The following is a 24,237-nucleotide window of genomic DNA, read 5'->3' on the forward strand; positions in this document are numbered from 1 at the left end:
GTGTAAGTTTAAGGAAAGCATATTCTGAATGAGGAATTAAGGAATTTTGCATGGATTGCAAGACTAATGACATTGGTTAGGATGCGTACACTTGACCTTTGTATTGTATTAGTGTGTGCTTTGATATAAATGCCACAAAACATGTCTCAAGAATCACAGCAGGAATGGGAATGAGAAGTACGAACTTAAGGGTATGAAATATGCAGACTGAAAGCATACATGAGAAACATATGTGAGCGCACATGCTTTTCAAATACGACAGGATGCAGAAAAAATGGTTGAAGTAGTAGATGGTATAATATAATAGTAAATAGTAGAAAAAGTAGATGTTTTTATTCCTACCCCTGTCCTCAGAAGATTACTAGAGTTATATTATGATTACTTCTGTAAAGGGTCCTGAAGCTGCTTGGCTGGCTTTCTATAGCCTCATGATTTGAAACTAGTGGGGTGATTCAGAAATACATGTTTGGGACTCAACCTTCCATTTGCTGTAGTTTTTTTAATTTTTCAGTAGATTGTTGAGAAGTTCTTGTGACCTGTGTATAGTTTCCTAATCAAAAAGTTGATATCTTACTCTATTTTCTAGCTCACCATATTCTACTCATTGATTCTTACTGTGTTGTTTTTGGGGATTTTTGGTTCATTGTGGTTTTTTGTTGTTTGTTTTGCATTCATTTCTGTTGGGTTTTTCTGTGTGTGTAAAATGTATTTAGAAACCAGTATAATGCTTTTTTATTATGTGGACTTGCTTTTGAAGCATTTTATTTATGCCAAACAGCGTAGGTCATCCACACATTTAGTGAGAAGAAAAACCATTTGACTCTACTGAATATTTCATTTTGATTTTGATTATTACTTTAGCTTTCTAACTTCAAATAATTTTTTGGATTTCTTAAGTAAAAATTGAGAAAACTAATTAAAAAAATGCCAAGATAAACCTTCTTCATTTTTTGAAAACAGTCTTGATACTACATTATCCCAGTTAAGACTATGACATTAAAACTGTTAGCTTTATACTTTCTATAAACAAATAAACAAAAAAAAAGCCTTTTAGATTTGAAAGCATAGTACTGTTCTTTTCTGGTTTATGGGGACTGGAGAAAAACAAAGAAACTAGCTATTTACCAGGCTAAAAAATTACTTTAAACAAGTAATTTTGAACTTCTGGAATTTATAAATGATTATGTTGTATGGTAAAAATTCGTGTATGAACGATCTCTCTGTTTTCTCTGAGACAAGTATGTGAACCATCTCAAAAGACTGCGCTGTGACTGGTTTGCAAAATACAAGAGAAATACTTATACTTTTCTCGCAGCCTTGTTTTTGTGATAGATGGTGTTTCAGACCACTTTCTTCCTAGTTTACGAACAGACTGGGAATTGGTTTTGATGTTTAGTTCTGTTCAAGTAGACTACTATTTAGACTGTTCTGGTGTTGAGATGTTTAATCCGCAATTTTTAAAGAAGTTAGTTGTATTTACCAGGTAGTTACCAATACTTCATGGCAAACACTTTCAAAATTACTTGGACCATCCCAAGTATCCAAGCCCATGTAGTCATGTAATTTGTCTTTTGTCAGTTTTAGTCTGGTCAGATTTCTACTTTAATGGAGGAGTTTCATGTTTGTAGTTAGTATTTGCTGCTGTGAGCAAAACCTGCTAGTCCAGGATTTTGCACTGGTGACTGTGTTGACTATTTCTTTTCTGAAATAAGGAAATAGAAAACAGCTTATTAAGAATCTGTTTTCTGCTTCTTAAAGAAGTTGGCAACAGTAGATAAATAATCAAATCTTCAGTGGGTGCAGAAAAATGGCATGAATTGAAAATTGACTTCTATGACAGTAATGAAGTTTTTGCAATTTCCTATCAACTTAATAGGAAAACATGATTTAAAAACTGTTTATATTGGGAATTAATTTGTTTTCTGACACTAATTGTGAGCTTCTTTTAATGTATTAATTCTGAAATACTGTGGCTTTTAAAGTATCAAGAAGTAGTGGTAGTACATATGGGCTAAAGGACTGCATGTTACTGGGAGTTTGAGGAACATTTTTTTTTTTATGTTAGTTGCGGGACAAGTAATTGAAATCAGCCAGCCAGCTGAATTCCATGCTTTCATTTTAGAGCATAGCTTTATTCAATGGACTTTGTGTTCAGAATTTTTCTACCTGTATTCTTCAGAATATAAGATCTTGGATTTTGGAGAGCAAGGATGGTGTTTTAGTCTTTTGGCTATTAATATAATCAAAGCAAGATTAAAAGAAACTCTTAAATGAAGAAACCATTTTTCTTTTGGTTCTCTGATTTATAGTTCTAAGTGATTGTATGTTCTTCACAGTCTCTGTGCTCTTCACAGTCTAGTTTATTTCCAAGGCATTGAAATTTACTCCAGGTAAATTTTGCTGCAGTGTTACTGCTTTAACAAATAACAAAGTCAGAGAAATGCCCAAAAGTATTAAAAATTATGTGTCTGTTCTAATAAAGATACATTGAGATCTGTAAAAAATATTTTACTATTTTCTTTCTAAATAATGGTACTGCTTCATGTCCTCTCTATTCATATGACCTTTTCAAAATTTAGAAATACTCTGCAATTTTATTTTGCTTTATTTTTGAGCCAGTTCAGAACTAAGAATGAATTTCTGCTTTTTACAGACCTTCAATGTCCAAGTTCTATGATCTGAATAATGACCTGTATAGAAAGAAAGAGAAGTGTAGAACTTTGCTTCCATACCAGACATTTCAAATGAGACTTACGTCTTGCCTTTATACAAGGGATAGTAATATCTATTTCTTATAATGGCTCTAATTGATAAAGTTAAGCAAGTTTTTCCTCTTCCAGATAGGAAGAGAATATTTACATGACCTTAGGTCACTTATGTGGTTTTGGAGTCCTTTCTCCTGGATTAGTTGCAAAGAGAATATTTATTAAGAAAGGGAATATGTCTTAAGTAGGTTTTTTTCACTGACTAGAGAGTCTATGCGCTTTCACACTCACCTGTAGGAGGAAGTATACAAAACAATTCAGAAGGATTGTAAACATTAAATAAACTGGGATTACAGCTATTATTAAAGTGGAAATCTCTCAGAATTTCTAAGCAATGTATTTATTAATTATCCTAAAAATGTATTTATCTATTATGTAAAAAAGAAGTAATTACATATCGACCTTATAGTTTTACAGTAACATTTTCAAAATAATTGTTATCTATAAACTAAACAATATATAGATTTATGTGCACATCATTTCAAATTTTTGTGTATCCCATCTGGTGTCTTGTCACTTTCTGCTGATAAAAATTCCACTGACTGTTTAGGTTCTTTGAAATGAGAACATGTTGAAAGCACTCTGGAGAATCCTCCAGAAAGAATTGCTAACAAAAGCAAGTGCTTTGAGTAAGAGCTAGTATTTACCAGATTCAGTCCACTGCCCTTTTCATTGTTTGAAAGACATGTAATATATCTTTTAAATGTTGCTTTACATCTGTTTTGTTTTGTTCTGTTTTGTTTGGTTTGGGATTTTTATCATATCAGGCTTGGGAAGTGAATATTGTTAACTGCAAATAGTTTCTCTGAGACAAGAGTGAGCTCTGTCAGCACGTCATGGTCTGTCATTCACACTTTGGGAAATTTAGTAATAAAACTGTGATTTTACTCTTACTGTTGATGTAAAAGTTTTGCCTCTGATACAGGTGTCTTACCTGATTTTTATTTTATTCTGATGATTTATGGATATATAAGAAAATATTTCTACATGTCCGTAGAAATACACCTATGCAACTAGATGTATCTCAGTGCAAAAATACAAATTCATCATATACATACTCCAGGCATTACAAAAATTTGATTTAGTGTGTGACTTAAAAGAGACATGCTGAAATCACCTTAAGGAAAAAATAAAGCTTCCTTCTTAGTTCACGGTTTATTAGAAAAGTGATTGAATTGATGTGTGTGCACCATAACAGAAGAAAGCCATACTAAGAGATATATTTTTTTGCCTAATAAAAGGTCTTACAGAGTTTCAGGTGGAAAAAAAGAGTCATTCAAACAGGTTCTGTTGTGAGTTGTCTGATAATTAGGCAGTCTGATAATTCCTACTTCTTGCAGATGTGTTGTATATATTTTACTCTCACTATTGATGTAAAAGTTTTGCCTCTGATACAAGTGTCTTCCCTGAATTTTTTTTTTTTCCTCTGATGGTTTGTAGTGAAGACTGACATGCTGTTGTAAAGCAGATACCCACTGTTTTCAGGATGTGGAAGTAAGAATTCTCTTACAGATCACTTTCAAATGAAGCTTTCTAGTGTTTTAGTACTCAGTAGAATATTCCCATGACATTGCTTAAAGGTGAGGTTTTTTTGTTTTGTTTTGTTTTGTTTTGTTTTGTTAATATAAAGGTCTGCAAACATCACTTAAAGAACCATCCTTTGAGGAAATGGACGGATCAGTTGCTTAAACATGAAGATTTGTTTAAATGTTTTCTGACCTTTCTGTAACTAAGTGCAATATTGGATGTCTCTAGATCCAGTTAGGATTAGGGTCCAGTGTTGTGTCTGTAATACTGAGTCAGGAAAGAACCATTTGGATATTCCTACAGAAAAGCAGCATAATCTCTCTGTGTACTCATATTTTATCCTCTAACATAGATGTTACTTCCAACATTTATTCACAGAGCTCCAGTCTCTATTTTCTAAAAAATAAATTTTCAAATGTGCCTAATTTCTGATGGGTTTAGTGTCTAAGTCTTCTTGATTCTCATTGTGAGGAAAAGGTAGGAAGCACTGAAGTTGACAGTAATGATTATTAAGTTAGAAGTCTGCTAAAGAGAAAAGAAAATATAAAGAAGAACAGTGTGTCAGCAGATTATTTTTTACTATACTTGTGTGGTTAAGCAGTAGCAGAACATTCTAAAAATGATAGAATTGTTTCAGACATTTAAATAGTATCAAAAAATGGGAGTGTAATCGTATCAAATACCAATAAACTCTATGTGATAGTCAGAATTGCAGAAATTATTCATATCAGTTTGATAATGGTACCTAGCTTTAATGTTTAATGAGTTTTGAATGAAATTCTGCATTTCTACATTTGTCAGTTCTGTGCAGTGATCCAGTTTAACATTTTACAAAATTGACCTTAAGCTTGAAGATTGGGAATCAGCATAAGATTTTTATGGATTTTTAATTTCTTTAGGAGCTTAAGGAAGTCTTCTCTTTACCTGTTGGAAAAAGTTTAAAAAATGGTACAGCATTTGTTTGAAATCATTTGAGAAAGAATTGCATTTCAGTTAGCATTTATCTGTTGCTGGATGCCAAATTCAATGCCAAGTTAGATGACTGCTTTTACTCTTGTGTAGACGTGCTTGTTCAAGATCTCGACTACAGAAATAAAGGAAATTATCGATAAAAATGAAAAAAAAAAGGATGATGCAATATAGGAACAAATGGAGTACATTTGTTCTCCAGCTCATTGGAGTACATTCCTGAATCCACAGATAAGTTGTAAAAAAACCTATGTAGATAAATTCAAGCCATCCTCCAAAATTGATTGTAATTTTCAGTGCCTTAGTAAACAAGTGTTCATCTTTGTCCTAGATCCCAAGTGGTCTTTGACACAAAGACTAGTGGCTGGTGGAAGTTTGGTTTGGAAATTTGGATCTTCCATTACAACATTTCAGATTAAAATGTTTAATGTGAAAGTGTCTGTATGGTAATACAGTAGTTGTGACATGACTGAATTAATGTATCAGGGGTGCTTATTTTCGGGCCTTAAGATTATGCCTAAAAATTATTAAAAAGAAGAAGAGTTGCCTAGAGTTGCATGTTAAAATGTAGAAATAGCAATTTGTGTTTATTTAATGGAACTGACTTGCGAGAAATAAAATTAATTCTTGAAGCAAATTATTTTATTTTTAGTTCCAAAGTCTTTCAAAAAGGAGAATGCAGCAGTGACATAATTTATTGAAGTAGTCCTGGTTTCCACTGTGCTAATAACTAGGAAATGGTCGAGAAGTAAATTTTACTTCTCGATGGCAGCAGTGGAGGATTTGTTGTATGCAGAGATTCAGACTAAGGAATTCTGGTTTTGGGTATCAAGGGCTTAGAGGTTGCTTGGAATACATCCCTGAATTTTCTCACTTAATCCAGTTGTTTCTGTTATTCTAACTTATAAATAATAAACAAAATCATAATTCTTGTGTATCTTCTAGCAACTTCAGTGCTCAGTGAGCAAACCATTCAAACTAACACATCAGCTCAACAGCTGAGTAAGTGTCTTCAGTAGAAAACATCTTTTAAAATTGAGGGCTTGCTGCAGTATGCAGAGCACTAAGGAAAGGAAATACATGTATTTTTTTCTCCTGACTTCTAACCCTTGAAATCAAAAGTACTTTCCCTATCCATTCTTTGGCTGTTAAACCTCATAAAAAATGAGTCGCTTTTCTTGGCAGGAGGTGGTTTTAACAACATTATGATGTACAGAAGAGAGAGTCTGAAACATGAGCCCAAACTTGGACATACCACCAGTATTTTTTTGGCCTTTTTACATATACTTCTCAAGTTATGCAGGACATCCATAATGTGTATCTTTCTTTACAGTTTTGTTTTTTTCCTTTTATGCTGAAGAAGTAGGATTGGAAAATGTTTTGGAAAATGTTTTGAAAAATGTTACTGTTTACTAACGAAAAGGTCCCAAAGTCATTCACATCTGTGTACTTCAAATGAGGCTTTTCAAGATATTGAAAAATTGGTTACAGCTGGCTGCACACCCTGACAGTTGAAAATAAAACTCCCATACCAGTCATAACTAGCAATTCAATTTAACTTATGCATAGTGAGAGCAACAAAATGTAGTTTCTTTCCAAAGAGGCGACAGTGCAGTCAGAACTTCTACAGCTGCCTTTCATGCACTGATAATTAAAAAAAAATCAAAACAAAATCCCTAACTGGAAAATACACTCTCCCTTTATAATTATCTCTTTCAAAGCTGTAATCGAGCATTTCATTATAAAGATGCTAATCAATCCAGAACAATGCTCCTGGGATAGCACACACACCCAGAGATGTATCAGTTATAATGGAAATGCTGCAGAAACTTTACTGGGTTTATAATAGTTGCTCATGCATTTCTGTTGTGAAAGATGAAACTCCCACAAGTGCTTTGCAGTGTTTCAAGTAGAACATCAGGCTCATCTTCTAGCCTTTAGTTGTATTGAAAAATAGTACTTTGTTATCTGTATAAATAACCAGAATGCACTAATGTAAAACAAACAAACAAAAAGTTTTCATTCATCTAGCCAGATTCTTAGTTAAAATAATGATAGTGAGTAAATGAAACCAAAACTAGAACTGTCTTTGTAGGTTATGTTATATTATGGCTTTAAATGGTTTAACATATCCTTATTTGCAGCACCCTCTAAAATTTATTACAGAGATTTTATCTCTGTAAGATAGTGCTAACACTCTGGAGAAAGGTTTGGCCATTGAGTTCCCACTGCCAGTTACAGCCCTCCTTCATAGTTCCATGTGTACAGCCTTGGGATTTCAACAAAAGATTGTTAATCACAACATTCTGTTTCATGTGGAATTTGAGTGTGACATGGGTGACATTTTTCTGGGGAAGGAAAAGCATAAACCTTTTTCTGCCTGTGTTTGGGAAACAGTGTTGTGTAACATGGGTGCTAATGGTGCTAATCATGGACAGTCAGAAAGATTATACGGCACGTTTCCTCCAAGAATTATAAACAATTTTATGTTCTAAAAAGGAAACTAATATAAACTACGTCTTTTAAAGTCTTGAAATACTTCAATATGACTGTCTTAAGGCATAAAGTTACTGTGTATTTCTGTAATATCAGTCTATGGTATTTTGTACAGAACATGGGGTAAAATTCTGAAATGTTTTTTTGAAAGCCACGTATATGAACTGCTTAAAATTTCATTAAACTCAGTATTTTATCAGTTGGATTAGTAATGGAACTAGTTCTATATTTTCATTAGTTCATCAGTTTAATTTCATCATGGCTAAATATAAAATGTTGTGTAGCTGAATGTTAAACTCTTTATTTAGTTTGAATCTTATAGCAGTGTGTTTATTGTTTACTACTTTCCATCTCGAAATTCTGGAAATGAGAAAAAACTGAAAGCAGAGCGAAAATGCAGAAGTCCTGGAAGCCTTGTGTGTGAGGCACATGTCTGAAAGGCAGTGGGGTTATCTCCTCTACTTCTGTCTTTTCATAAAAATTTGAACTCTGCAAATTTACAAATATTTTTGTAATTGTGTGTGCATATGTGTGTATGCAAGTGTGTATTTGTGTATATTCTTAAACGTTTGCTTTACTGGATGTAAAATGTCTTGGTTTGTCTTATATCTGTATTTTTTTATTCCTTCTAATGCTGAGATTATGAAAAATACTCAAAATATGAATGACAGGGAGCTGTAATCTAAGACACCATCTTCTGTGTTTTCTCATCTCTGTATTTTTTATGAAAGGTAACAAACACAACTAGGATAATAACCTTCCTTTTGTGTCATATCTTCAGTCCTTTTTTTTTTTTTATGACTTTTTACTGTTCATTTAGAAGACGATGAGTAGTGCCTGCAGTTGGTTATTTCACCAATGTAATATTCTGTAATATTTCTTTCTCTGATTTTTCTTGCTCATTTGTGAAAGAAGAGACAACAGATTGCTTGGTTCAGAAACTGTGTTATGTTCCTAAGCAATGAAAGAGATAATTGAGCATATATATGAAACAATGGTATGCAGGAAGTTCTTAAGCAGGATGAAACTGCTTCAGGATATGGATAGAAAACAATTTTTGCTAGATATAGCATCACTCTATGTCATGGTGGCATGCCCTATCCTTGTCACAATGTACTATTGGTATATATGGTGTATAAGTTGCAGAGATATTTCCACAGCTGTAAACAGTAGAGTTCAGATTTATTTTTTGTCATAACCTTTATGAAATTAATGTTCATTTGGGTGGTAGCACATACTCTCACTTTGTTACTGAGAATTGAAAAAAAGATGCTTCAAAAGAAGATGAAGGTTACACAGTGTTAGTATGCAATTAACAATTAGGTTAGAAATTCCTAGCTTGTTGCTAAGGCTAGCATATTTGTAAGAAAAAAGTCACAGTTGGTTTTTCTTTGATATCATCAACCAAAAAAAGATGAGTGCTTGGGAAGCTGTTGCAGGACTTAGATTTGAAATGTTCTTGCTGAAATGTTTCCTGAGACGAACATAAACTCAGTGAAGAATATATGGAAAATACATAATGTATTTTAATCTATTCTAGTACTCTGTAACAGAGTTGTAAGAGGATGAACCACAGGCCTAAGAGGGATTTTTTTTATTATCATATTCTTGTAGCTAAGACATATGAGTGTCAAGTTGCCTGGGCAAAACATTGTTAATGAAAGCTCTGGGTATGGGAGCTGCACCACTTCAAAGTGCAGAAAAAAAATCTTAAAGTCAAAAATGAGAAGGGAGTGCATCTGTACTGGTTAATGCTTTGTACAGTCTCTACTCGTTAGGTTGTCTAATGTTTAGTAATAGGTTTCACAGTGGAAATCTTTTGTTGATCTCAGTTGGCTTTCAGCAGATTAAATACAAGAGGATTAAACTTCCTGCTTCTCACTTCTCATTTGAAGGGGATTGAGTGAGAAGTTCTGTGAAGCACCTGAAATGCCACTTCAAGTGGCCCTACTAAGCCACTCATTTCTTCTAATTACAGATAAATCTATAGTAGTTATAGTAGTCTGTAAAGAAAAACATGCCATGAATCATGCTGTCTGGCTGATGACATTATGATTTTATTTGATATCAAACTGGCTTGTCAACGTGACACGCGTTTTGTGTCTAAAAGTGTGCTGATTCACTTGGTACTTTTCCTTAATAAGGAAATTTCAACAATAAAATATGTGTAGGTTGTTGCCTTTTAACTCTCTTTTTCAGAATTTATAACTTTAGTTTTACTTTTTCTCTGAGTGTGGTAAAACGTGTTATATTACAAAGACACTTTGTAGCTGTCATCTTTTTTCTAAAAAAAAGACATGGGAACAACCATGCACAATTATGCCAAATATTAGTATGGGAAATGCATAGTGCTTCTATTGCTTCAGGAAGTTTTTGTCTTTTATTACCAAATAATTTTATAATGCCAATTCCTTTTGAAAAATAACCATTTCAGCTCTCCATCTATTCCTCTAATACAATTGTATTGCCATCAGCAACATTATAATGAAGTGCAGTCAGGCTAAACTAGCCACAGCTGGATTGCTGTCCTGTGTGTACTGCAAATTCACTGTCTCAGTCAGTCATGCTTCAATCTGATTAGCCATCAAGTATATTGGATAGTTTTGAAACAAAACCATAAAGTGAAAAAGGAAAAAGAAAAGTCATAAAAGAAGAAATTGCACAGAATAGTGAAAAAAATGCATTGTAATACTGAAGTTAGATTTGACTTCTTAGTTCCAAACTTGCAAGTATGTTTCTAGTTTTATTATAGTGTCTGCAATACCTGGTATGCTTCAACTATGTCTGATCGTAAAGATGAGAAATAACCTGAATTTTTTGCAGTATCCCTGCTGAATAAGACACATGAAGGACAAAATTTTCTTGAAAATAAGATGGCTGTTCAGATATAAGCAGTGTTAACGTGTGTCATGTGCATAGCAGCGGAGCAGTAGAGTCATGTTGCTGGGTCATCCACATACCAAGCTCTGTGAAGGAACAAGCCACAGACGGATGCCACCTCTGACAGTAGCTGTGGTCTCAAAACTCAGATGCTTATGGTAGAGTAGAGCTGCTTTTGGTAGTTGTGCTTTTTCATGAGTCTGCTGGGAGCATGTGCTTGAAAGCTGGTTTTGGAGACTCTTCCTGGGAGTGTCTGATGAGTATGTGGTATATGACACAGCAGCTCTAAGAATGTTTTTTATGTGGCTCACATGCTCATGGGTTTAGCCTCTTCTAAGAGGTGATAGCTGCATGGCTCCAGTATTGTTCAAGTAATGTAATAGCCAAAGATGACTAACAAACTCTATATGGCAAATACTCTGGTGGTAATGATACGTTCTTTCACTTTTTCTTGTTTTGAGGCAAACAAGTCATAAATCAATCTGTAAATGTTTCCTCATAAAAGCAGTCATTGTATTATTATTAAAGCAGATTTCAGAGGAAACAACTAATAGAACCGTAGGATCTAGAACAATTTGTGTTAGAAAAGACGTTTGAGTCCAGCTGTTACTGTTACACTAAGTCCATCAATAAACCATGTCCCTGATTACAGTGTCTGGGCTGACAACTCAACCAACTTCCCAAGGAAGACTGTTCCAGTCCTTAGCCAAATGTTCAGAGAAGAAATTTTTCCTAGTATCCATTCGAAACCTCCCCTTGCACAAGTCAAGACAGTTTACTCTTGCTCTGTTGAGAAGAGCCTGATTCCCCACCTGGCTACAACCTCCTGTCAGACTGTTGCAGACAGTAGTAAGGTCTGCCCTGAGCCTCCCTTTTTCCAGGCGAAACAACTCCAGCTCCCTCAGCTGCTCCTGCTAAGACTTTTATTTCAGACCTTTCCCCAGCTCCATTGCCCTTCTCTGGACACGCTCCAGCACCTTAATGCCTTTCCTGCACTGAGGGGCTCAGGATGCAGAATTTGAGCTGTGGCCTCACCAGTGCCCAGTACAGGGGGACAATCCCTGCCCTGGTCCTGCTGGCCACACTATTGCTGGTACAGACCAGGATGTCATTGTCCTTCTTGGCCACCTGGGCACACCCTGGCTCATGTTCAGTCACTGTCACAGCACCCCAGGTCCTTTTCCTGTGGGCAGCTTTCCAGCCACTCTGCCCCAGCCTCTGGCATTGCTTGGGGCTGTTGTGACTCAAGGGCAGGACCCAGCACTGGGCCTTCTTGAACCTCACACCACTGGGCTCAGCCCATGATCCAGCCTGTCCAGATCCCTCTGCAGAGCCTTCCTGCCCTCCAGCAGGTTTACAGTCAACAATCACACACAACTTGGTATTGTCTGTGAATTTACTGAGGGTGAGTGCCAGCCCCTCATACAAATCCTCAGTAAAGATACCAAATAAAACTTAGCCCAAGATTGGTCCCTGGAGGACACACTAGTGTTGTGGTGATTCTAGACCCCTTAGTGTGGGTTTCACCTTGTTTCTGTTCTGTGGCTGAAGAAAGAGTGAAGTAACAGCATAGCCAAGATACTTATTTTAGCTCCTTTTTATTTTTTTGTAAGCTCCTGCTGTTTTTTTCACCTCTCTGTCTATCTTTCTGGGGTGGTTTTCTGGGTGGGTTTTTTTGTGGTGTGGTGTTTTGGTTTTTTTGTCGTTGTTGTCTTTGGTTTGTTTGTTTGGTTTGTTTGTTTGTTTGTTTTGGGGTTTTGTTTCTGGTGGTTTTTTGGTTTTGGGATTTTTTTGATTTGTTTCTTTTTTCTTTCTTGGTTTGGGGGGATTTTGTTTGTTTGGGTTTTGTTTGGGGTTTTTTGTAGGTCAGTTGATTTTTATTTTAAGTGTCATAATAGAGTTTGCTTCCTTTAATTGCTCATATGAACAAAGTCAGAGCAGGTCTTTTTCATGGTTAATGTATGCAAGGATTTCACAGGAGTTAAGGCTGGGGTATTGGCAAAGTTTATGTTTGTTCAGGCAGGAAGTCAGTTTTAGTTGAAGATGTTTCATTTGTCTGCTTAGTATCTGTGGCTTTGTAACATTATTTAAATTATTTCCATAGCTTCTCAACAATACATAGCTTTAATATCCATAGACAGGTATGCTTTTTATATGCTTTAATATCCATACATGGTATGCTTTTCTCATCTAGCAAGACTGTTTCCAACAAACAGCACTTTCAGGCATTGTCAGCACAAAGTTTTTGTCTTGAGCCATTATTTGGAGGCACAAAGTTAAGAAGTTAGGCAGTGTTCTAATGAATTGTTTCTGCATCATGTATAAGAAAAGTTCTTATGATCTGCAAAAGTGACTAAGATGGCAGAAGTTTGTAAGCATTGAGACACTTGTCTACTAACAACTAGTATTTGAATTCATGATTTAGAGTGGAACTGAAGCTGTATAAGCATCAGGCTAGGCAAGGTTTTCTCTGTATAGTTTAAGATTCCATATGAGCATAAGCCTGTCTATAAGCAAAACACCAGAAACATTTAAACAACTTTCTGTATGAGAAAAAAATCCCAGTGATGTTATTTCACAGTACTTTGCAATCATTGAGTTGATTAATTCACTAAACAATTTAATCAGTTTCTTAGGTTACAAAAAAATCGAGTCTGTTTTTCATGGTAACAGAGGAATTTTTGTTGAGGTCTAATAGAATTATAATGTAGAATCAGATTGATATATTGAATTATTTTATATAGTCAAAATTCCGCCTAATACTGCAACTCATTTGTGCTTTATAGTCATGTAGTTGAAGTGCTTGCATGATATCAGAAGCCTACTGTTTTAGGGTGGGTGCTCACTCATCGTGGAATAACTGTAACCAAGAAATTCAGCAGTGGTAAGACAAGCATTAGAGTGTATTGTTATCCAGAGACTGATAAGACTGAAATTTTGAACACTCAGCATAGCTGTCCTTCAAATTTCCTAAATCATGTGTTTGTATTTTGGAGTTTTAAAGAATAAAAGCATAATGAAACATGGAACTTTTCAAGCGGGTTAAGTATGAAAACATTTATCATGTTTAATCAATAAAAGAGCAAACAAAATGTAGAACTTCTGCTTCTGCCAGTTACCCTCATTGCTTTGGAAAATAGATTTAATTCTCTTTAAAATACATTGTTTTACCCAGAGGTATTTCTGAATTGATTTTGATTAAAGAGCTCATGAAAATTAATTTTATGCATTATTTTCTCTTCTTTCTAGTAATGATTCAGCTGTCAGTTATGTTTTTGCAGCCAAGATTTTTCCATTAAATTTATCTTATTTTCTAAGGAGGGATCATGATTGATATGCAGGAAATATTTGCACCTTCGCCCTCACTAGTTGTAGTAACATTTTAAATTCATATTTTCTATTTCTTCTCTTGCATTTCCATGGTTTTAGAAATGGTTGTAATCCAGGATTGTATATGTGATGAAGTGTAGAAACAGAATTTCAGCACAATCTTCTGTTTTAATTTTTGCTTCCATATATTCTTGGAGAAACACCATTGTTTGGTTGGTTTTTTAAATATAAGGTATATCTAGTTACTTTCCTAAGGGGAAATATAGGGCGTTTCTATGGGAAGTCTTTGACACAAACCAGAGATTAAAGTGAACTAAAATCCTATCTCTAACAGTTTAAAACTTTGGAAAAGTTGAACCAGAAGTCCTGTTTGGAGCACAAATGAACTCTCATACCTTCATAATCCCTTTCTTCCAAAGTTTCGTAAGTTCCTGTTTGCTCAGATATTTTTGTCAGTGTGGCTCCCTGCATCTGTTATGAGTTCTCTTTTGTCCATGTTCAGGTCTTTTCTGACAAGTCTTCTCGGCTGAGCTGAATTTGTGTTAGCAAGCGTTTAAATACACATTCAGGCATGGAAAAACAAGCTGATAAAAACAAACAAACAAACAAAACCTATTTACTTTTCTTTTTTGTTGTTTCTGAAACTTGACCCAGGTGTGCATTTCCTATAATTGTCTTGGAGCAGGAGCTGTCTTGTGAGTACTGTGATAGCATCTAAAAGATTATTTTTGCTACTAAAATAAACAGACTGCAGGGAAGCATTCCAGTGTTCAGGTGTTTCATTCACCCAGTTGATCCTTTTGAGGATAATTGGTACACGTGCCCATATCCTGGTACTATCATCTGCTGTGCTTCTGCTGAAGAAAATTCGCTTTTGTCTCTGCATTGAACACTCTGGAGAGCTGCACATCTGCACTTTTACTGATCCTATTAATAGATACCACTAATCAGGGAAAATCTATCATCTTACTTGTGTGTTATTGTTAGATGTATTACCTAGTTTCATAGATAGCTCTTTTAGAGATATTGAAAGAACCATTTTTGATTATTTAATACAGCAGTTATACACACACTTAACCTAAAATAATAACAGCTTTTATTAAAGCTTCATAAAGAGAATTTTTTTTCTTAAGAACTGTTGACCTCTCTGTAGTTACTGTGATCTTCTGTCAGGGAGAAACGCTATCTTTCTGCCCTGGTGCAGTGTGAATGTTGTAATAGGGGCTGCTAAGAGACTACCTCACCCAGGATTAATTCTGCAGGGCAAGTATTGGTCCTGTGATGACAAGGCTAGTGTAACTTGCTGCTGAAAATGCTCTTTGTGTTTTCACTGTCTTTGGTACCACATTCAAGATGTAATGAACCGTCATCAAGAGGAAATAGAAAAAGAAAGGAGCTACATCATTTAAGACTTGCTGGTGCTTTAGATGAGTCTTTCACTTTGGAACTACTAAGGTGGGTTGATGTGGAAGCTGATAGTTGTCTTGATAATTTTGTTTAGTCCTTTTAAGGAACTGCATCTTCATGTTAGTTTTCACAAATCAACCAAGTACTATATACCACGTGATACGATATCAGTGTTGGTACAGTTGTCAGTCAGTACCACTGACTGGCATAATGAATGCCTAAGCAGATAAAGAGGGAGAACAAACAACAAGCAAATGGTCTTCTGGAAACCTTGGTGTTTATGAGGTTAACTAAAGTCATTACTCTCAGAAGCATGAAAGAAAGGGAATACTGAGGGCTTTCATTTGATGACCTGAGTGAAAATGAGTATTACCTTCAAAGCAGACAAAATGAGTGCAATATTCCCAAGTGGTTGTATGTGCATTTAGAATAAGAGAATGGAATGAGGTTTCACTAAAAAAAAAAAAAAAAAAAAAAGGAAAAAAACCCTCTTTTTTCTTTTCAACATTTGCTTTGCCGCGTTTTGTGATACGTCCCTTCATTTGCAGGCAGCTTGTAGAGGATAAGTGCAAATTCACATATAAGGATCATAAAGTTCTAAAAATTCCTCTTTTCCCCAAGCAGACAGTAATATTTTCCTGTTAGCCACCACGTTTAATATTTTGATGGAAGTGCTTGAAATGTATAAAAATATACATATTTTTTAATGGGCCCCAGTGCCCCATTAAAAAAATGTTACATAAAACAAGTACCTTTGTGGTCACCATTTTTCCCCTTCTCTGCTGCCCTTATTAATTACCAGTATTGTTTCTTCTCTGCTTCTTTCCCTGAAAGGAGTAAGGGAGTACTTAGTACGCACCACATTTCTCTGTTCACCTTCACACATCAGCTAGCATGTTTGTGTACTAATGAAAAGATAGTTTTGTTCTTAAGTGAACTGCCTTTAGAGATTGTTCAGGGCTCCCCTGTAACTGCTGCATTTGAGAAGAAGTAAGATAAGAATCACCTTTTCCTTGCAAGCATATTTCATACATCTCCATCTTTGTGATAGTTTTGGCATCATTATACAGCAGTTGGCTCTGATACACTTGCCCAGACACAAATTGAGTCCGACAGGACTGGTGTCTCATGGACTTTGCTGTCATTTGAAATGCTGGCATGAAAATGGTAGTGATGAAAGGGGAGAGCTGGTGCCTTTAGCATTTTGCCTATGAAGATTTCTTAGGCTTGTATTTTTTGATAGCACTAGCTGATTCAAAAGATGGTTTTACAACAGAGATTCATAACATAGCATAGATTTCTACCAGCTGCTCATGTCTTTTCTTCCTTGAATAAATTCTTTTGAGTGCTTCCCTGTACTGAAAATGGGCTCTTTATGCCACCCACAAAACTGTATGATCTATTCATTGGAACAATAATTAGTATACTTTTTTCTCTGCCCTCTTGGTTTTAATCTTTACTGCATGGAAGCCACTTGTGGTAATGAAGAAGTAGAATGAAACTTAACAAATAAGTTTACTTAATAAGTTAATAACTTATATGTTGCAGATCCTTTAGAAAGTATAATTGCATTTCACATTATTTTAGTGCCAATGTCAGGCTGCTTAGGGATATCTCTAGTATTTACTGTCTTAGGAGGAAATACTTTTATGTTCTTTAATTTCTATTAGTGTGGCTTATTTGGACAAAGATAAGACACTGTTTTTTTCAAGTCAGGTACTTGAACTGTAGTTCTACCAGTGGATAATATTCAATTACGTATTCTAATAAATGAGATGGATTGAATTGAGATCTCAGCCCTTTACTCAGTGCCAGATTTCTGTTTTTCTAGTAGACATAATTCAGATATGTACAGGAAATCACAACAGGAGTTTTAACCTTTTAAAGTTGCTGAACTACACAATATGTTAATAATAGGTTCTGAAGCAGATTTTGCAGTGTTATTCTTACCAGATGCCAGGGTATCAACTCCCTGTTTGCATGTGGATTTGTGGGTATATAAGCTGCTTTGATTACCTTCTCGCAACATGCATTCCAGTGATGTCTTAAACCTCATCAACTATACTAGTTTCTTTGGTTCAGAACATGCTGTTATTCTAACTGAAGATTCAGGATGTAACAGTTGTTTGATTATGTGGTAATGGTACACTAAGAAATGTGTTGTAACAGTGCTAACATATACTATGTCTTGAATCTTCTTTTATATACCAGTAGCCTGAAATTAATTATGTTTCTTTTGCTTTTTGCCTTACCCTTTTGTCTTTTAAATTGTTTTGCCTTAAATTGTGAATGAGTAAAAAAAAGAAAAGAAAAACTCTGACCTATTTTTGCTAAATGTATTTTTTATCTTTTCACAGGATCTGAAAATACTTCATCTGAAATTTCAGACTGGACAGACTCACAGTGGCTTCTAAGCCAGTGAGAACAAGGCTGCCAAAGCATGCTGGTGCCAAGCTGTCGGATGATGCACGTAGTCAGGCCAATGGTGGTGCTCCTGTGCTTGCTACTCTATGCTGATGCTGAAAGTAAGCTTATTATTCATTTATGCTTAGGTCTTGGCCATCATGAATAATTTTGTTTTCAGCTGGTGGTTGCTAAGACTCTTGGAATGAGTTTCCTTTTGAGTGATTTTTCAAAAACTTTGAGGTCCTCTCTAGATCACAACCAGTATTTGAAAAGGATTGTTTATGCAATTTCCCTACTGTTCTTCTTCTTAATGCTCCTTTTCTTAAGCATGGAGTGGTTCATACTAGGGTGGTGGAGACTACAGTCACAATGTTACACAGTCAAAACAAAGACCAACCTTGCTTACTAGACATTGGTCAGATATCTTAAAGATATCTGTCATTCCTTGAATATTTCTGTCTTAACTTGGATTAAAAAAAAAAAATAAAATCCCCCTCCCAATTAATATGCAGTTCAATTAAAATTCCTGTCTCTTTGTAAGTGCTGCAACAGCTGTTCTAATGTATTATTTCCGAAAGCTGTCACAGAGTACAGTATCCAAACAAATCAAGCAGAACTGACAACTTAGTGGCTGGTCTAAACATGTGACAATTTGGTGAGGAAAAGCACCTATATTTACTTGTACTGAGGGGAAACTGCTGGAGTTTGGTCAATTAAGTTATCTATTAATGGGAAGATAGTATCTTCTTTTTAATTAGGAAATCGTTAGGTCTGCCTTGTTTACATGTGTTCCTTCTTCCAGCTGTCCTTTGGCTTCTTGCAGAGGTAGCCTGCAAATGATAAAAGCCATTTGCTTTCCACCTGTTGATCTGCAGGTTTACTGCAAGCTGACTGTTAACACTGGCTACAAGCTGATTGGTAACATTCACTTAATTGAGAGATATTTTCCTACTTTTCCACTAGTTCCTTTCTCTATGTAGGCACATGAACAATCAATAACTTTGTTTCAGCTCTGTCTTTAGACTACTTCTGCGGTTTTTTCACACGTCTGTTAAATTAAGTAGAAACACAGAGTAATAGAATCAGCTTTAGTAGGGCTGAATTAATCAGTTCTCTATAAATGCATATAGAAGAGTTCTTGTCACCCCACTTACCACCTGCACTCCAGGTATACTGAGTCACAGCAGTAAAAGAGATACAAAAAAAATTCTGTTTCATGGTTAATAAGATTTCCTTCTTTTAAGTGCAGCTATGTGAAAGTGAAATAAGTGGAGAAAAAAGGACAAAACATACATGTTTGTTGTATACTGACAGCTGAGATTCTTTGGCCCTTTTCCAGTTAGATAATGACCAGCTGGGATGGTTATGTCTAAGGTGAAGCCAAGGACATTTTAACACTTTAGCAGCAGATAATTAATTGGGAAGTGGGCCCATATGTTGGACAGTTTTGTAGTTGTAGTATTTGGCCTATTTAAAAAGTTGTAAGAAGCACAAAGATCAGCTTTTTGTGACAGTTTCTCTCAGAAAGCGATTATGATTCTCAAGTAAGATGCACCAGCTTTTAAGTTTATTTCTTATTAAGTTATTTCTTAAAATAATTATATACATATAGACAAATGGTATACATTATCCAGTATTAATTAAATTATGTGTCATATATATGTTTATGTGACTTCACTTAATACTGCATTTATACTGTGAGTGTTAAATTAATGTTCTTCTATTTCACCAATTTCTTTGAGGGTCATGGTATAGTCACATTTTCATCTTCCACATGGTATTTCATTTGGGAGATACACTGAATCTTCACAGACACAGTTATTTTGTGGCCTGGGTGAGGTAGGGCAGCATCCATGATCCTTCTGTATGCAGACACATAAAAAGATGTGTCTTCGTCCACAATCAACCTCCTTTACCTGAAGAAAAGTTCCAGCTGTGCTGGAGTTCCTCTGCCCTCTGCTCTTGCAAATACTCTTGCTCCTGTTTTGTTTTGCTCTTTCTAGAAGGCTCCCAGATGCTACTTTGACCTAGTGCTTTTCTTAAGATTCTTCACAGAGAGTGTCAGGACCATGTTACTTAATTTTAATGGGGAGAGGACATAGAAGGTAAGACAATGGGAACAAAAAAAAAAAAAGTAATTTTTTTTTCTGTCAGCCTAATGGCTATGCTTTCTTTTTTTCACCATTATTTTCCCATTGCTAAAATGAAGGCACTGCAGAAGAGAAGGTATATCTGAACATTGACACTACATTATACACTTCTATAGTAGTTGCAGATGGATAAGAAACATAATCTTCCAGTCTCACTGTCAAACCACTGTGAGTGGGATCCAAGTATCAAGCCCGTTTAATACTACTGAACAGGTTTCTGTGGCAGTCCTTAGTACTTTCCAGTTTACATACAACACTCAGAGCTGAGAGAGGGAGAGAATGAGGTACCTTTGTTTCTCTCCATCATTGTAAAACACCCCACACTCCGAAATGTATTGGCGTGGGCTGATAAATGTACTGTGTCAACAAGTATGTGTGAAAAGTAGGTTTGATGCGTACTCTTTAACTAAATTTACGCTTGACTGAGAAAAGAAAGCAAAATTGAAAGGTTGCAAAACTACCTTTGCTGTTTTCACCTTTTGATGTTAGTAATATGGTGTGATACTTGTAAATACTGTAAATGTAAAGAAGTGAAAAGTCTCAAGAATTATGAGTATTTTTAGATGTCTTCTTTTATGTTTAGTATTTGTAGGTTCAGGGCACACTAAAAAGGAGAAAAGTGCATTTTCACTGGGGAAAGAAAGTACTTGTTCATGAGTCTTTATTGAGGAACAGCAATCTGTTAGTCCACAGTGTTTTTAATTGGATGAGCTGTTCTCAGTGGTGTTGATGGCAATGCTTCAGCATATCGAATGAGATAGTAGTAATATAGCTTGGTTTGTCATAAGAAAAGTACTGGGATTTTTTGTGTTAATATAAATGAACTGACAGAAGAGTAACTACCCAGAACCTTTATGCAGGTTCATCTGTTTAATGGCAAGATGCAGATATGTTTCAGAGACTCCTGCATAACATATTCCTTTAAAAACTGTCAAATACAATACATTATTTTGTGTTTCTGACCTTGCTGAGGGTCAGTGAGCTCACTTAACCACTGAACTCAAAGAAATATAGGAAATACAAAATCCATCTAAAAGTGTTATTTCTGGTCTTTCCTAGTATTCAAATTTTTGAAAAATAAGAGTTTAGTTTGTATTAATAGAATCAAATATTTTTCTGCATATAATCTGCATCCTGCTTTTTTAGTAATTTTGATTCTTGTGCGTCTTGTTCTTTTCCACATTGAGAAATGCCTGACCACCAGCATTTTAAAATTCTTTGCTGCATTCCAGTAACTTTGTCTGTTTAGTGCTCTTCCTTCATTCTTGTTTACATAGCTTCTGCTCTGACATTTTTGTTACTACTTTGGAGATGCTGTTTTAAAAGAGAAGCAGCAATTCTCTTCCTTCAGCAGAAGTGTTTGCAGCTTACTGTAAAAAGGCAAACAGAAATACTTACTAAAACCAATGCATTTGTTGTATATTGCTTCTATGCCCATTTGTTTGAAATGTGAATAATGCTTAACTTATTCTCTGGCTTCCAATGTGTACTGTGACAGTTGCCATCATGCAGGTAATGACTGTACCATCATACCATCATCATCTCTAGGATCAGTTCTGACAGGCCAGTGATTACTTAGAACAGATTTTGAGGTAGTTGAGACAAATTCTTGTTTAATAGGATGCAAAGATAATAATTTAGTATTGGTGAAACCATTTTTTCCTCTATATTTTTTATTTTTTCACTTTTTTTAAACTTTTGCTTTCCTAGAACATGTGTTTTTCCCTGCTGATACCACTCATTCTCTTTAAAAACTTTTTATGTTCTTCAACTAACTGAAACACATTCATGCAGTCCATACTGAACTTTTTTTATCTGTAAGCACTTGTCTGTAACACTAAACTACCCAACAGATCTTTTGAAGTAGTTAAATTACAGAAAGCAGTTACGTTACAGTAAGTCTTACAAGTGGACATACATGCTTCATAGTAAAACCCTTCACTGTTCCAGAAGAAGTTCATAAACACTATATGGAGCAATGAAGCCCAATCTGGAAATTATTTACTTTTTTGTACATGTCCCTTTGATAATTAGGACTGATTTTTATTTTTTTTCAGAGTAAATTAGATTTACATTCCAACTCTGACATCTTTGAACAAGTAATTTCAATTAATTGCTTTCGAGTATGGACAGTGGCAAGAAAAATTTGAAGATAAAATCTTTCTGTTCTTTTTTTTGGTAATTTTTTACAGTATAATTTGTCTTTATATTAGTGCTTGATAGCATGCACTGTGTGTAGGATACAGCCTTTGGTTATATTGCTTTTTTTTTTTAAGAATGGTGTTGTATTCAAGAGAGTTGAACTATAAGCTAGGGATTTTTTGGGGCAAGCAAAAAGCTTCCAATTTTCTTTTATATATTTTTTGGTTTTTTCAGGAATTTTGATATGCTCTCTTCAGATAAACCCTAGGATATTTTTCAGTTGATTTGATGAAAATCAGTATATACAGTTGCAAGAGTAATTTTATATTGGACTTGTTAAATACGATATTACATCTGTCAAGTAAATCGTCCATCAGTTAAAGTTTTAGTTTTAGGGGAAAGTGGGGCAGTTAGTCATACCAAACCATTCTGAGTGCATTCATTTTGCACTGCAGCAAAGTGAAGGCTTTGGAATAAATGTGATAGTTGAGATTAAGAGTCAAGGAAAATGAAAATATTATGTGATCATTCCAAACATACTGACTTTGCTGCAGAAACTACAGGTAATAAAGCTCTTTGTATGAGCCACGGTTTATCTAACCCTTATTTTTCAAATCCTTACATTGATGCAAATTTGAATAATTTAGTTACAGCAGTAGCCATAACTGCCACCATATCTGTTTAACCTGCTGTAAATTATCAAGTATTCACAGCAAAATTGTGAGCTGCTTGAGGAATAAAATTTTTCAGTTTAAAGAATTTTTAAGAATGCATTTTTTGTTATTTCTAAATCTGTACATAAGAAAACATTTTGAAATATAATATAAAGAAAATACTTGTGTGTATTTTGTAAAGTGTAGATTCAGAATTAAATCATCAGGGTTTTGAGCTTAACAACAAATTGAAGAAAATTATAGAATGGTTCATCTGAGCATTTTTCTGTCTACATCTCTGCTGCTCTGAAGATGGTTGCTGTGTCTCTTTCAGAGCTGTTGTCACTTCAGGTAGTGGTAAGCCCCTATGCCTCTAAAGCAGAGCACTGAACAGAGCTGAGTTGCAAGCTTGGAAATCCAAGAAGCATTAAGCATCTTTGCCTTTGCCTAACTACAGAGGCAATGAAGTTCCCCAAGTAAAAAAAAAGCCTTTATCTTCAGAATTTTCTTTAGCATGTATAAAACCAGAGTCAGAAAATTCAGGGTGTCCAGTCTTTCCAGACACCCAAAAATCTAGATATGGGAACTATATTTTAATGGCCTTTCAGAGTTGGACAAACCCACATAATTTAGATTAATGTTATCTGCTAACGGCAAGTGTTTTTGGAGAAATTACAGAATGGGTAGTTATCTCAGTGTGTTTAATTCCCTGCAGCATCAGTAATGACCACTGGCAGATAAAGGAATGTGAGTCATTAATATTCCTGTGTCAGAATTGGCAGTGAATTCCAGTGTGTCTGGTAGATTACTTAAGAACGTGTCTGCATACTTCAAAAGTTTACTAGAGGTACATATCATAATCTCAATATAGGAAGGTTCTTAGGGAAAAAGGAGGAAGAAACAGTTGTACAGAAAATTTAGATTTTTTTTTAGGTTATATTCAAACAGCACAACAACTGCTGTGATGTTTTACAGTATTTGTAGCCTCACTGGCTGAAATGGAGATAAAATGTTGAGTAGCAGCCACTGTTTCAGTAGTGAATTTCTGACAACATCTTTAGAAAATTCTGAATATCTGAACATGCATAGAAATGTCACCATTCACTTTTGTCCACCCTATCTTTCAGTAAACTCCCCCCGAAATAACATATGTATAGGATGATTTTTGGCTTAAGCAGTGTCAGCTTGAAGCCATATTTGTTCAAAATAATTTGGCAAATATATTTTAATTTAAAACTTTCAAATTCTTGTGAATATGCAAAGTATTTTTAAGAATTTTTTGATGGTACAAATTGATTTTAAAATTGCTAATTTATTTTGACTGCTTCCTTCTAAAGAAAGTTATGTGGAGAATAAAGTTACACCTTGACTTTCGATTGCTATAAAATATGTTTAAACAGGAAGTTGTGTACAAATTGCTGCTGTGGCTTTCACAGAATCATACAAAACTCTACATGTTATGAAAAAATTGAATGTAGAATTTTGTCTGTTGATTACAAAGTTCGTGTTATA

At 34.9% G+C, this 24,237-nt stretch overlaps 1 protein-coding gene across 1 annotated transcript in view; it reads left to right on the forward strand.

Annotated features, from left to right (window-relative positions):
* The first annotated feature begins 17,546 nt into the window (after nt 1-17,546).
* The window catches only part of PTPRD (protein tyrosine phosphatase receptor type D), a 282,751-nt gene continuing 276,060 nt past the window's right edge, over nt 17,547-24,237 (forward strand). The window contains exon 1 of the mRNA XM_066339280.1: nt 17,547-17,899. Coding sequence (XP_066195377.1) covers nt 17,815-17,899 — 85 coding nt within the window. The 5' untranslated portion in view covers nt 17,547-17,814. The remainder of the gene's footprint in view (nt 17,900-24,237) is intronic.

This window comes from Sylvia atricapilla, chromosome Z, assembly GCF_009819655.1.
Source record: "Sylvia atricapilla isolate bSylAtr1 chromosome Z, bSylAtr1.pri, whole genome shotgun sequence".
Lineage (NCBI taxonomy): Eukaryota > Metazoa > Chordata > Aves > Passeriformes > Sylviidae > Sylvia > Sylvia atricapilla.